At 37.0% G+C, this 15,650-nt stretch overlaps 2 protein-coding genes across 2 annotated transcripts; both read left to right on the top strand.

Annotated features, from left to right (window-relative positions):
• The first annotated feature begins 211 nt into the window (after positions 1–211).
• On the top strand, positions 212–1,723 carry LOC145687123 (uncharacterized). Its single transcript, XM_081760580.1, has one exon. The coding sequence runs from the start codon at positions 212–214 to the stop codon at positions 1,721–1,723; it is 1,512 nt and encodes a 503-aa protein (XP_081616706.1).
• A 1,377-nt stretch (positions 1,724–3,100) lies between these two features.
• LOC145687124 (uncharacterized) lies at positions 3,101–3,544 on the top strand. Its single transcript, XM_081760581.1, has one exon. The coding sequence runs from the start codon at positions 3,101–3,103 to the stop codon at positions 3,542–3,544; it is 444 nt and encodes a 147-aa protein (XP_081616707.1).
• Positions 3,545–15,650: the final 12,106 nt, after the last annotated feature.

The raw sequence follows: 15,650 nt of genomic DNA on the forward strand, positions 1-15,650 counted from the left end.
AACGAAATCAAAATTCTGTTAATTGTATTTTTTGCGATAAGCATCACGAAAATAAGGAATATTTACATGCTTCAAAGCTTTCTTTGAACAAGAATCAAGAAGTCGTAAAAAACAAAAGGCGTGTTTTGTTTGCTTAAAAGTTGGACATTTTTCAAAGGCTTGTAAAGCAAAAGTGCAGTGTGTTATTTGTAAACAAAAGCATTGGGTGATTATGTGCGCGGAGTTACCGTCCGAACGTAAGGATAGTAGCGAATCGGAAAAGGAGGAAGAGAAACCTAAAGCTACCCTATCTACTCAGTGTTGTACACAAGATGTTGTTTTACAAACTTTACCTGTAGTGTTGGAAGCTAACGGTAAAAGGTGCATTGTAAGGGCGCTCATTGATTCAGGTTCTCAGCGGTCCTACATTTTGTCTAGTGCTGCTAAAGAAATGTGTTACACAGCAGTGAAAACTGAACAAGTAATACATGCGTTATTCGGAGGTGGTTCTTCGAAGAAAACAGAACATAAATGTTACAATTTAATGTTAAAAAGTAAGGTAGGTAATGGTGCAGCTGAAATACAGGTTTTGGATCAAACTCTTATTTCTAATCCCATACCAAAATTGAAACCAGGTCCTTGGCTTGAAGAGTTGAAGGCAAATAATATAATTGTCTCAGATATTGGTGTCGATTCTCCAAAAATCGAAATATTGCTAGCTGCTGATGTTATGGGTAAACTTTATATAGGAACTTTGCATCACTTAGATTGTGCTCTAACTGCTATTCAAACTGTGCTAGGTTGGGTAGTCGTCAGAAAATTGGTCGAGCATATGAGTGACTCTTACACTTTTGAATCAAAATACACGTTTAGCAGATTGTGGAATTTAGAAACCATAGGAATTTTTGACCCCTGTGAAACCTTGAGAAAAAGTGAAATAGACGCAGCGTTTTTAGATCATTTTGAGAAAACTGTAACTGTTAACGAAGAGGGAAGATATGAGACTTGTTTACCTTGGCTAGATGGCAACAGTGATATTCCCGATAACCGGGATCTATCGGAGAAGCGACTAAGAAAAGCAACTGAGAAATTAATAGCGGATGGAAATTTTGATGAGTATAGCGCAATTTTTGAAGACTGGAAAAATGAGGGAATTATAGAAGAAGTTACAGAAGAAGAGTTAGGTAATCGAGGGCATTATTTACCTCATCGGGGAGTTTTTAAAGCAAATTCCACGACAAATGTTAGACCTGTTTTTGATGCTTCTTGTAAAGAAAAGGAGTCTCGTTCCTTAAATATTTGTCTAGCAAAGGGACCTAATATGTTGGAACTTATTCCTGCTATTCTCATGAATTTTAGAAAGAAAGGAATAGGTGTTGTTTCGGACATAAGAAGAGACTTTTTACTAATCTCTATTTATCCAGCAGATCGCGATTACTTACGTTTTTTGTGGTGGCAAGATTATAATGAACAGGTGATTAAACTGTTTCGACACCGCAGGGTAGTTTTTGGAGTTAACTGCAGTCCCTTTCTTTTGCATGCTGTGATAGACCACCACTTGAAACAATACAATTATTCTTATAGCAGTGTAACTGAAAAGAAAACTTCCATGTATGTTGATAATTGTGTAACGTCCGTTGATTCTGAAAATGAATTGAAAGAGTTTATTGAACAAGCAACGAATATTACGGCTGAAGGAAAATTTGAGTTAAGAGGGTGGGAGCATACTACCTTGTGTAAGTAAGAACAGAAATGTGTACCAATATCTGTTCTAGGTTTATTGTGGGACAAGCAAGATGATGTTTTATTTTGTGACCTAAAATTAAGTGAGAAATCTCCTGAACAAGTAAAGAGAAGGGTTGTTTTGTCCTTTGCGCAACGAGTGTTTGATCCTATTGGTTTCAGTTGTCCTGTTACTCTTTTCCCAAAACTATGGTTACAAGAAACGTGGAAAGAAAAGTTAAGTTGGAGTACTAAATTACCAGAAGAAACAAGCAAACTGTTTCTTAAGTGGTTAGAAGAACTTACTCTGTTAAGGCCTGTCAAAATACCTAGGAGTGTTTCGTTTGTAGACATAGAATCTTCTAGTTTACACATATTCTGTGATTCATCTAAAATGTTCTATGCTGCAGTAGTATTTTTGAGAACTGAGGTTAGTGGCACTGTTTCAGTACAATTATTGCGAGCTAAATCGAGAATTGCGCCACTGGAGGGTATCACTATACCTAGATTAGAATTACTGGCATGTTTCATAGGAGCTCGTGTAGCGAATTTTGTGAAAACAGCAATGGATTTTGAAACCATCAAATAATATTTTTGAACGGATTCGCCTACAGCCCAGTGTTGGATACAGAATGAAGGACAATGGGCAACATTCGTTAATAATAAAGTGAAGGAAATACGCAATTTAACACATGTAGAATACTGGCGTCATATTTCAGGGCATCATAACCCGGCGGACCTGCCTTCACGAGGATGTTCAGTTAGAAAACTATTAGAATCGCAATGGTGGGAGGGTCAAGCAAGAAGGAACAGATTGCCCTTGATCTACTGTCATGACAAATAAAGAAGAAGTAAGTGCTGAAAGAAAGAAAGGATTGGTGATGAGCATGTACGTTGAGAGTAAAGTAGATCTGTGGTACTGTACCTATTTTTTGAAGTATTCAAAGATAGTAAGACTGGTTACTTGGATTATTCGATTTTGCCACAATGCAAAGAAATCAAACGAACGAGTTTACGGAGAGTTGACAGCTATTTAGCTTAATTCAGCAGAACGAATTTTAATCAGGAACGTACAAGACGAAAGTTTTTCAACTGACAGGAAATCCGAATTGAAGTATCTTGATATTTTCCAAGATAAGGAAGGTATTTGCCGAATAAAGACGAAGCTAATACGTCATGATGAAGAATAATTTAAGTTCCCTTTGATTCTACCTAGTAAACATAAATTGGAGGAATTGCTGATTTTTGAGCAACATGTCAGTGTGAATCATGCTGGTGTAAGTGTAGTATTGACTTCTCTCAGAGAAATATTTTGGATTCTCAAAGGTAGAAGAACGGTAAAAAGGATTCTTGCTCAGGTGTTAGATGTAAACGACATGAAACAAAAGGGATTCAGTGCATGCCCGCTCCGCTACCTGAAGAGCGAATACGAGATGCTTCTCCATTTGAAGTGACCGGTGTTGATTTAAGTGGCAATCTTATTTTGAAAGATGGTACAAAAGCTTGGATTATCCTATTTGCGTGTGCTGTTATAAGAGCTGTCCACCTTGAACTCTACACATCTTTGTCCACTAAGAGTTTCTTGCTTGGATTTAGAAGGTTCATTGCTCGGCGAGGAGGTCCGAAAATTGTGTTTAGTGACAATGGGACAAATTTCGTAGGCGCAAGTAATTTGATCAATGAAGTGGACAAGAATGAAATACAAAGAGAAGCCTCAGTAAGAAGAATCGAATGGAAATTCAATCCGCCTACAGTGACATGGTGGTGTGGTTTCTGGGAGAGACATACAGATTGTCAAAAGGCTTCTAAGGAGAGTATTGGGACTTGCATCTCTACAGTATGAGGAGTTACTGACTATTGTATGTGATTGTGAGGCTACCGCAAATTCAAGACCTCTGACTTATGTTTCTGATGATCCACATGATCCCATTCCTATTACACCTGCAATGTTCTTGCAAGATATTTCTTATGTAGGTGTACCAGATTTAGATAATTTGGTCGTTTGTTTTTTGACAAGAAATTTCGACATCAACAGAATTTGAGAGATACTTTAAGGAAACGCTTCCGGAGTGAATATTTAAGTCAATTGATACAACGGCCTGGGAAGACAGATACTTCTCAAAACATCAAGAAAGGTGATGTAGTTCTGTTGGAACTAGAATACAAGAAAAGAGTGGCTTGGCCCTTGGCTAGAGTCATTGTATCCTGATAGAGACGGACTGTACAGAGTTGTTCGCTTGAAAACTTCATCAGGAGAGATGATTCGACCCATTCAACGTATGTTTCCTTTGGAAGTAACTTCCGGTGAGGAATTAATGCAGAAAAACTTAAAAGGATTTCAAGTGTACCTAAAGTTGAAAAGACTTTAACCACAAGGAGTGGTAGGCAAGTGAAATTCCCTAAGAAATTTTTAGATTAAGAATGCACCTTATGTAATATATATTTTGTTTGATTAATGTATTAATCAAAGGTGGGAGGATGTTAAGTTTGTAGCAAGAGGTGAGAAACTGTTGTATCAAGAGGTGAGAAATTTCATTGTGTAGTAGTCTGTGGTTTTTAGTAGAGAACAAAGGAGGCAAAAACGCAACAGGTTTTAGAGGAAGATTAAACTGGTAGCTTAATTCTGTTCCTAACACTCTTGAATGAAACTATTGAATTCAAGTGAAAAATTACGTCAGTGCTGAGTCCTTTTTCATCTAATAGTATTGAATGGTTTTGAGCAAGAATCTTGTTCAAGCTTTCTTTGATCGTCTATAATGAGTATAAAAGCTTTTCGCGTTGCATCGCTGTGCGCAGAATACTGCTAAGGTTGGTACAGAATGACCTCCCAGACTTCCGTGCCTACATGGTTCTGAGTGAAGAACATTAACTGACGTAAGTAGTATATACTAAGGGCCGGGTCTTGAATCCTGCGAACTAAGTGTTCTCAGAATGGACCAGGTGAACAGGGCGCCAAACTGGAAATAAAATTTGTGTTTTAAATGTGAATATTTATTAGAGAAAATGTTATTATGACTTTTTAAGAAAATAGTTTCAAATAAATATTGTACAGTCTGAGACAGATAACATACATCAAAACGACAACAAAGTTAAATCTTTGTGTGGTTTTCTGTAAAACGTCCCTTTATAATTGACATGGATTCGTACATCAATTGGTGCCAATGCCGCACTCACAAGTTATGCTAGTTTGAGGTTAATTTCCCATGGCGCAGGGAGATTTGGGAAATATTTTTGTTTTTCTTTCTTTTTTTTTTAAGGAAAATTTGAGATTTTACGAATATGAGATACAATAGAGGGAACTTCAGCTTTGCAATAGATGTTATATTAAACACTACGGCACCTCGACTAAGGACAGCGGAAATCGTTCTATAATCCCACCATATGCACAAAATTCAAACATAACCGATTATTCATTCCTCTCCGAACAGCCCTTTGACGATCTTTCTAGCGAAAATCATTACCAAATATGTATCTGAAATGGGAATAGATCAACTAACAAAAGGAAGTGAAAGGCACGTGTTGCTTATGAATTGGGTGGCATTATCGCAGTAGAAAGATTTGTTTTCTGGGGTGCACCGCCTTCTCATAAACAGTGTCTCCGCACAGTGCTTCTGTTCAATGACCGCAGTTCAGGGTTGAAAAAGATCAGTGTAAATGAAATGCACATTATCGAAATTCAAGCGACTATGCTTTAGTTGTCCATTGATCTAGGGAGGGGGAGAATACCAAAAACAAACTTATAGTACAACTGGAATTTTTGGTGATTTCTGAAGGAAATTCTAACTTAAGTTTCTAATATCAGTGGCTCACAATCGCTGCCCACTGTTTAATGCTTAATTTGTTAATGTCTATTACTTTATTTGTCATTCGTTAACATTTTTGTTTCTATCCGGAGTTATTTCGTTTATATGCGGAGAAAACTAAATACATGGAAGAGCGTCGGGACCGTAATAAGGCAAATTATGGATGCGTTAAAATATTAAATAATACTTTTGATAAAGTGGATAGCTTCAAATATCTAGGATCAATGTTAACATACGAAAATCATATTCTCGAAGAAATTACATGTCGACGAAAAGCAGGGAATTCGTGTTACTATTCGGTTCAAAAACTCTTGTAGTTGCGAATTCTGTCTAGGAATTTGAAGCTTAAAATATATAAAACGATAATCATGCCTGTTGTTCTGTATAGTTGCAAAACATGGTCGCTTACTCTGAGAGAAGAACATAGACTGAAAGTATTTGAGAACGAGATCCTGAGACGAATATTCGGACCCAAGAGGAACGGGAATGGGGAATGACGGAAACTTCATAAAGAGGAACTACATAATGAAATGAAATGAAATCTTTAAGTTTTACGTCCCACGATTATGCCGGTTAGGCTAAAGGAGACGGTGATGATGAGAAATGAATGAAATGGTGGAATGCAGAAAGTGGGAGGAAACGGGAGAACCCCGAGAAAACCCACGAGCACGGTTTTTGTCCACCACAAGGTCCACACGGCGCGAGATGGGATCGAACCAGGGACCCCAAGCACCGGAGGTGAACGCTCTACCACTGAGCCACCGTGCCCCCTAGGAACTACATAATGTATATGGTTTACCCAACATTGTTAGGGTCGTCAAGTCTAGGAGGCTTACGTGGGCGGGTCATGTGGCTGCAATGGAAGAAAGTAAGAACACTTTCAAAGTCTTGACTGGAAGACCAATCGGAATACTACCATTAGGAAGACCTAGGCGCAGATGGGAGGACAATATTAAGATGGATCTCGCAGAGATTGGAATACAAAGTAGAAACTGGATGCAGTTAGCTAAGGATAGAAGTCAGTCCAGAGCTTTTGTGAACGCGGCATTGAACCTCCGGGTTCCATAGGCCATAGAGTTAGTTAGTTCTTTCGTTTATTTTTTATTATTCTATTCATAATGATGTTTTTCCACTTTTCAATAGTAATTTGTTTTCCATGTAATAATATTGGCCAAAGTGAGCATTTTATCCGAAAAGAAAACAACGAAACTTGAAAGAAGATGAGAGCAAACAAAGGTTTAAAAAAAGTTTCTTTCGACTTTCGGACAAAATTTCGAAAGTAATAATCATACAAATGTTGACGCGGGGGAGTTGGAAATATCAGTTACTGTTAACGAAGCATTTGCAAGTCTACAAACTTTTGAACCTGTAAGCTTATTTTACACGATTGCAATAATTTAATTGTTAAATTAAAATGGAATGGATGGGTCTGAGTTAAATTTAATATATTTCATAACTTTTGAATATAATTAGTTTTCACGTAGTATATCCGTATATAAGTCCAAAGGGTAACTGTACTCAAAATTGAAACTGTAATCGAAAAGTCATTAGCTAAAAGTTTTTTTTAGAACTCTCACTGTCAACCAAAGCAGCCTATACATATGCATGTTATATTATAACAATGTAACAATCAATTATACATTAACATTGTTATAATCCATGCTCTCGTATTAAATTTAGATGGACGGATATTTTTAAACATTTGGTAATGCAAAGTAAGTATTGATCATTAGTTACTTGTGTTCAATTATGCGCCAACGGAGGTGGTCCAAGAGTATGGATCCCCCAGAACTTTTATTATTTTTTAAAAAGAAAATTTGCACAATTTCAGGGGAAAAATACACATAATTATTTGCATTTTGTAGGCTACTCCGAAAAAAGTCTTCGGACCCGAAAGAGAAATCGTGGGCGCTCCACTAGTTCTGTTTATATTGGGTTACTAATTGCCTGATTTCGAACGTCTATGTTGGAAAGAGACTTGAAACGACTGAATTGTTTATAAGTCTAAGGGGTCCTAAACATAATTATTGCTGGAGACCTGATTTTGAAGTTCCACCACTCGATCGAAGGCAAATTTAATATGGACAGACTTAAAGGCACAAACTTTTGTTACTTCTTGTGTATCAAACAATTTCAGAAAAAAATATTATAGAATTACTTGAGATGAACTATATCTGAAGAACAATTAAACTAACTAGCTTTGATGGCCATTCAGAATGGCATCCTCAATAAAATGGATACGGATACAATAATAAGAGATTTTGCCAAATTGAAAGCCAGAGAAATGTCTTTATAACATGAATTTTCAGCAACGAAGAAAATGAGAAAATAAGCTAATTACCATAATCGTATCACTAGAAAATACTATGTAAATATGCTCTTTATGAAGTATAAGGACACATCTATTTGTCAAAATCAAACCTGGGTTAATGTTAGATTTAATCTGTTTCACTTTTATTCTGTTTCGAGTTTTATGTTTCAATGGTACATTAAACTACATCTTACGTATACATGTATATCTTAGTTGTATTTTGTGCTTATTTAATAAAAAATACTAATACAGTGAAACCTCTCTAAAGCGGACAGCCATGGGGAATCAAAAATTGTCCGCTATAGAGAGGTGTCCGCCTTAGAGAGGTTTCAATATTTTATGACGTAAATTAGTACACAATTAGAAAACAAATATTTTTGGATGAATCTTGTATTTACGAATATTACAAAAATGCCTGAATTATCCTCCGCCACCCAATACTCTATGTTCGAGGCACAACATGGAAATAAGATGATATAGTTCTCTGCTCTTTACACTTGCTACTACTTACTACATTTTCGGTATGTTGTTTTAATTTGTGAGTTAATTGCAGTCCAGTAGTGTATTTTTTCAGACAATATGTGTACCCGCGGGCCAAAAATACCAAACTTGTCTTCTGCTTGCTTACAGATTCGAGCGGAACAGTACCATAACGTGTCATCCCAAATTGTGGGTAACTGTCAAACACTTTTCTGTCTAAAACAGTTTGGGTGGGAGTGGATACAAGCAAAGGACATGGGAGTGTTGTTAAACAGAGACTTCGTCTGGGTTGCTGAGCAGCCAGTTGAGGAGGCAAAATGTCACAATGCTTCCTTGATGACACATGTATGAACTACTAAAAATGTATTTTTACTGCACTTTCCAACTTGTTTCTAGAGAAAGTGTCCGTAATACGGAGGTAAATAATACCTGTAAAAGACAGGAAAGACTGTCCGTGTCCGTACTAGAGAGGGTCCGCTTTAGAGAGGTTTATCAATATGTTTTTTCCTATTACAGTGTTTGGGGATTACAAAATATGTCCGTTACGGGAGGTGTCCGCTTTATAGAGGTGTCCGTTGTTAGAGGTTTCACTGTACTTATTAAAATTGGAACTTTTTTTCAGTATTGATCTAGTCAATTAGTTATAATTTCGTCATTTACATATTATCCATGTATTTACAGAGAGACTATAGCTATTGAAGAAATTTGCAATTGTAATAATTATTTGAAGAATTTTTGTCCGTTACAACTTCCTACTCTTTTATTATGATTTAGATGGGGGCGCCTAAATATTGTTTGCTTACACTTAAGAAATGTCTAAAATCGACCCTGTATATACTCTCTTTTGTTCTATACTAACTGTAACTAGTGACGTACGTGGAAGTCCATCAAAGAGCATTAACCCTTTCACAGAGGAAGTCGACTTTTGTCGACAGAACCAAATTTCCTTAACATGCGAATGTCGACTATAGTCGACGTGTTAAAATTTGTTTGTCCGTATCTTGGCTTTGTCGAGAGTAGTCGCCAAAGTTTTACCGTTCATTTTTGTTTGTGTTCTATTGTTTTCGATAAACAATAGAAATCACACAGAAAACCTTTGGCGACTACAATCGACAAACCCAAGATACAGACAAATTTTAACACGTCGACTATAATCGACATTCGCAGGTTAGGGATTTTTTTTTTCGTCGCCTTCCACAGTGAAAGGGTTACAGCACTGAAGTTCATATTCTTTCAGGGTAAGTGTGTTTTTTGTGCATGTATATTAATATAGTATATGCTCATTTTTCCATAATACCTTGCTCAAGACGGATTAGACATGGAAAGGCCTTGTCTCCCATTGCGTACGCCATTTAATGTAACTATTATTTCTGAGATGTAAAATGTATCAACCTATGTCTGGGATTAAAATTTTGCACATAGGATTATACATCCACACACCTATGCTTCTAAATCAATCTGAAGCAAACTTCGTAGAATATTTGTTTCACCCAAATGGCACATGTGACCACCTCATTTAATGGCTTTAAAGAACAGTTCCTTTGTACGGGTAGAAGCCAGATATACGGTTTACCTGAGTTTGTTGTATATTTCTGTCGGTACATCATCGCGAAGGATCTTTTTACTGGTATGTCATTTGAGGCGTCTAGTACCAAAAGCCGCCAAATCCATTTTTTTTTTACCGAAATAGAGTTATATATCGCTTGTTATATGTTTGATCTAAAGTAATTTTGTTTAAAAACTTAATAAGGCTAGTTCCAATCCAATATGAGACTTTGCACGTGTGTATATCGAGCTTCGCTGCACGTTTTGCGAGATTACTCGAAACTAAGTGAAATGGAGGTGATACTAGGCGCCTCATTTCTTGCTTGCAGAAGACTGGTGAATCAGTATGATAACAATGCAGAAGATGACAAACCGGGTTGGATTATTGCGGCACAAAATTAACAAGAAGGAAGGAAATTCACACCTGAACATGGGTAGATGTATAGATCTTTTAAAACAGAAACAAGCAGAGAATAAAATGACACTGGACAACTTCTAATCAAGCACATCGCTGAATCAAAGAACCAGTCGCGGCTCCAGAGGGAAGACACACCGGTAAATAAAAACATTTTCTCGCTTCAAACTATACAAAGACTAATGGTTCCAGAGGAAAATTTTATTCACCAAACTTCAAGTTTGTTAGAAACACAATTCTATTCATCTCTTTTTGCTACCTTCTGGGCGCCTCTGTTTTCCAGGAAGTCTGTGCTGGTTAAACTCCCAATTATGGTAATGGTATGCGTTGAGGACTCCTTTCCACCCACCTACCAAGCAAACGTTTTAGTTAGTGTAAAAAGTGCATTAATAATATGGTACATTTTATATAATATTTACTATTTGATTCAGCAAAACATGTCAAAATCAACTATAGAAATTAGAAATAACAATTGTATTGTATTCCTGCCAATAATAACTATATTCCGAATGGATTAATTGCTGAAATGGCAGTGTATTACTGCGCCAGTGTTTGTTTGGAATAAAAGTGACGCTACGCAGTGAGAAATATTCGGCGCCATCATGAACGATACTCAACACCTGTAGTGTCATCACGGAAAGACTCTATTTTCGAAGAAATTAAAATTCTATTGAAAAATATGAAGAAAATCAATGATATTTAGTAATGAGTGAAACTCAATAAAAGGCTTTCACTCATAAGAAATAATGTCTTCTTTTGATATAAGTACGAAATTTTAGATGATGAAGTTTGATCGGTAACAATGCTATTCTGCGCATCACACAAGAAGTTAGGCAGTGTTAAACAAGGCTGAACCATGAAAAGGCCGGATCATGTTGTTACCTACTAACTAGAAAAACGTGTTTTATGTCCAACCATTTCTATTCCATGTGAAAATCCCAAACATTTCTCGTGCGCGTGAATCCGTCGTCGTTCGTGTCAAACGTACAAAGAGCCATATATCAACAGTGGTAAATCGTACTATGAGGCTCTGAGGCCTGACCTACCCTGTTTGCTACCGTATATTTTCTTTATCTTTAGTTTCTTATAAAATAAAGTCAATATTTCAACATCAAGTTTTTTCTCGGTTACAAAATAGTAGGTTGGAAACACTCGGAGTCGCTTCTGTCTGAGCCTCACCAGCTCCCCAGACAGGTTTACGGGCTATGCTGCTGAAGATTGCACGCGTTGTTGGGAAGCTGCAAAGGCTTACCTCTGGGAGTTTAGTTTTAGCGTTGAAGGCATCTTTCAATGCTAATATCTTATAAAATGATTTCCTTAACACAGAGTAAGAAGTTTCTGTGTACAGTGGCGTAACTAAAAGCTTGGGGGCCGTCCCGCAGACAGCGTGGGGCGAGGCACTTTCTCTACGTCCCATTTCATGATTTGGTGGCCCCTGATGGCTTGCGGCCCTCCTGCTATGCGGGATCTGCGGTAGAGACCTGCACGGGCCAAGCCCGGCCCGCGGGCCGGGTTTGGGCTGGCCGACTGATTTCTCTTCAGGTCGGGCCGGGCTGGGACCGATCAATTGCAGTTCTTTAATAATTATTGACTTTCGATAAACGATAATTGGAATAAAGCCAAACGTTGAAGAAGTGTGTGTGTGAAATGTTACAAAGAATGCAATAACTATTTACAGTTTGTGTTGCTTAGCGGTTCCACTTCACTATAGAGGATTGCAGGTATTATGCGGTAAATTGAGCTCTGACCTTGACCTTCACTGAACTCAAAATATAACAAGAAGGTGTGGGAACATTTTGCCTGTCGCTAAACAATATTGCCATCTTCACTTTATATTAAAAATCAATTAAATTAGATGTTTGTTACAGTGAATGGAGTTTTTGTTCTCTCGATGACAGGCAAAGTTCTAGGGGGCAATGGTACCATTCGGGAGACAAGCGTCAGGTTGTGAACCAGAGTTTAGAAAATGTTTCTGAGGGTTAGGTCAAATTTAGTACTAAATTTTGAGAAAGATTGGGGCTAGAGCTATTTTTTTTTAATTATCGAGCCGGGGTCGGGCCAAAAACTTTTAAAATTTATCGGGCCCGGGCCGGGCTTTGGCCAAGAATTTTAGAAAACTTATCGGGCCGGGCCGAAAATCTTCAAAACATTTCGGGGTGCGTTCGGGCTGGATTAGGCTCGGGCCAAAAAATTCGGCCCATGCAGGTCTCTAGTCTGTGGGGCCCTTATTTATTCCAATGGTTTAATTTAAGTATATACTCTCAGGAGTTACTCAGAGTAGCTGTTTTTTTTTCCTACATGACGCTTTGTCTATAATAGCTTGTAGAGTATAAGTAAAATGAAAATGAAATGAAATGAAATCTTTAAGTTTTACGTCCCAACGTTTATGCCGGTTAGACTAAAGGAGACGGCGATGATGAGAAATGAATGAGATAGTGGAATGAAAATGGGAGGAAACGGGAGATCCCCGAGAAAACCCACGCACATGGTGTTTGTCCGCCACAAAGTCCACACAGCGCGAGCTGGGATCGAACCAGGAACCCAAAGCACTGGAGGTAACGTTCTACCACTGTAGAATATAAGTCGGATACATTAACTTACGTATGAATTTACCAAACGCTACTGAACAGGATAAAATAATTATATTTGTGTTTAATTTTAGTTGAGTTTTCTACTCCATAGAATCAATGGGATGTTTACGATTTTGTTTTGGGGGCTTTGCTTGTTTCGGGAAGGGCTTCACTAACTTTATTCGTGAAAATGTGAAAATTCTGTAATATATATAAAACAATAAAAAGTTGCGATAAAATTTCGGTTTGTACTAAGCGTTATGTCACTCCCTTTAACATGTCATTCCATAGAATACAATGTTAAATATCTTGCGTTGATTCAAATAAAGTTTTTTTCTGAGAATTAACATTTGTAGTGGTCATTATCGCGTGATGCATTAATTAAATACAGTATTGTACTTAATTTAAAGTGAGAGGGGCAAATAACAAACGCTTATCCAAGAAATTTGACAGCTCTAACTGTAAGAATGTATTACCTTTTTCCCTGCCTTCGTTTTCAAAGATGCAGGAAATAAAAACAGTAAGGGTAAATGCATGCCAAAGAAACCTCGCGAACGAGGTCGAGGTTTAAGTCGCGGTCGCGACCTCGATGTCTAGGTCGCGATGAATGAAGGGCGCATATAACGAGAAGGTCTCACCCTCGCTGTTAAATTCTCAGTTTAAGGAGAAACATTGCTGTAACGCATGTGTAATTATTCCGTCAGTGCATAAAAATCACTGCGAAACCACATTTTGAAATTGAAAGGGCCGAACAGTTTATAAATAGGGATGGACACGAAACGATCTATGATAAACGAAAAAGTCTCGTCTCTTGTTTCGTAAAAATACTTGAGTCTCGTCTCTTGTTCATCTCTATTAATATTCTAAATCAAAGACTTTTACCTTTTTTTCCAATTTTCCGTGAAGAAATGCCTCTTTCAGCACTCAGGCGAGAAATCGTTCCCAGTAAAATTTAATAAATAAATAAATAAATAAATTAGGTATGTCTTCAGGTTTCGAGGTGGAGGGGGTATACGCTCCTGTCTCTACAGGTATTTCTTTACCTTATATACATAAAGAATTTAGAAGAAACCCTTTTTATTTATCTCCGAATTGGGGGGCGTGGGGTTTTTAAGCATAGATGTGATTAATAGTAGCTTATTTTTTGTTCTATAAAAAATATACAAATTACGGGCATCAGCCCGAAAGTCTCCTCCCTGTGACCGCCACTGCCTTATATAATAATAAGCTACAGTATAATTCTCAAATAAATCACTTATCTGGCATTCCCATTTCAGTTGCTATTTTCTTCCATTCTCTATTTAAAATGTACCTATTATGATGTTGTTTGTGTTTCTTATTCCATATTGCTGGAATATTCCTCATTAGTTCTATTAACGTATCTTTCATAATCAAATATAATAGTACAGCAAATCCTCTCGAGCGAAGACACGCACAATCCACTGCAGACGAAATTCTAAACAAATGAAGACTTTATACCGTGCAGCGCTTCAGGGAGAGCAAATAATAACAAGAGCCACAGCGATGCTTCCGCTGAACATCGATCTAAAAACAAACTCGGTTGTTTATCATCGCGACCACTAATGGGGCGTTTACACTTGGTCGATTTAGTCGCACGGCTAAATCGACTCGCTGCATTTGCGACTAAATCGAAGCCACTAGACCGAATGAGATTGAAGGATGTGTTCAATTGTTTCAACCGAAATTGAATGCTGCTTGTCGACTCACTCTCCTCTGGTCGATTCGAAATCGACTGCCAATTTTAAAGATGTCCAAGCAAAAAGTAATTGTTACAATTTGCGGTGTTATAGCAGAAGAAAATAGAATCGACCACAGAAAATAGAACGTCTTTCAATTCAGTTGCTAGTCGATTAGTCGCTTTCAATCAACAAGCGATTAAGTTGAAATCCTGTATAGACGGTCGATTAAGTTGAAAGTGACGTCAATTCAACTGAATCGAACGCAAATCGACTAAATGTAAACGCCCCATAATTCACCCTCGCGGTCGACCTCTAGGTCGAGATGTAGCGTACATCTTCGGCATGCGCTTACTCATTTGAATGTATGGGTTTGTGACAGTATCAAGGGTGCGACCGGGACTTAAACCTCGTCCTCGATCGCGAGGTCTCTTTGGCATGTCCCTACCTAATTGAGTAGGAAATGCTCGTGATCCTCCTGCAAATCTCAGAGAGAAGAAAGTATGAACTACCTTTGTAGTGAAGTTAAATGAGAATATTCCATTGATGCATATTCCGTATTTCCCTCATGTAAATATTTGTTGAATAATAATAATAATAATAATAATAATAATAATAATAATAATAATAATAATAATAATAATAATAATAGACTACTTTCCGTCTAGTTTTACTTACATATTCAATCTTTCTTAATAATTAAACAAGAACAAAAAAAAACTACTATGTATACATGCACTTAAATTCAACTCTAAACAGTGTTAGAAATACAGCTAAGAACATTTTTAAATAAATAGATTTGTTAGTTTTTTTTTTAACTCAGTAAGGAAAATAGAATTCTGACTGTAATTTTAAATATTTTATCATACATATTAAATATTATTTGTGTTATTAGTTTGTCGAGCCTACCCTAGTTGTGAGAATATCCTTCGACACTGCATTTTAAATATATTAAATAATTATCGTATGTTACAGTGAAATGTTAATGCTGTGCTATTAAAGTTAAAATTCTACTACTTTAATAGTATAATTTAGTGCTCGTGCATTGTTTATTCCAATAAAATTCAATTTATATGATATATGTTGATTGTTTTACATAATTCTATTAAAGATATTTACATGCCGTAT

Source organism: Thermobia domestica, chromosome 6 (genome assembly GCF_964235325.1).
Source record: "Thermobia domestica chromosome 6, izTheDome1.hap1.1, whole genome shotgun sequence".
In the NCBI taxonomy this organism is placed as follows: Eukaryota; Metazoa; Arthropoda; class Insecta; order Zygentoma; family Lepismatidae; genus Thermobia; species Thermobia domestica.

Bases quoted from the DNA above. Each gene is read 5' to 3' on its own strand.
- LOC145687123 (XM_081760580.1), top strand. From the start codon at position 212: ATGTGCGCGGAGTTACCGTCCGAACGTAAGGATAGTAGCGAATCGGAA.
- LOC145687124 (XM_081760581.1), top strand. From the start codon at position 3,101: ATGCCCGCTCCGCTACCTGAAGAGCGAATACGAGATGCTTCTCCATTT.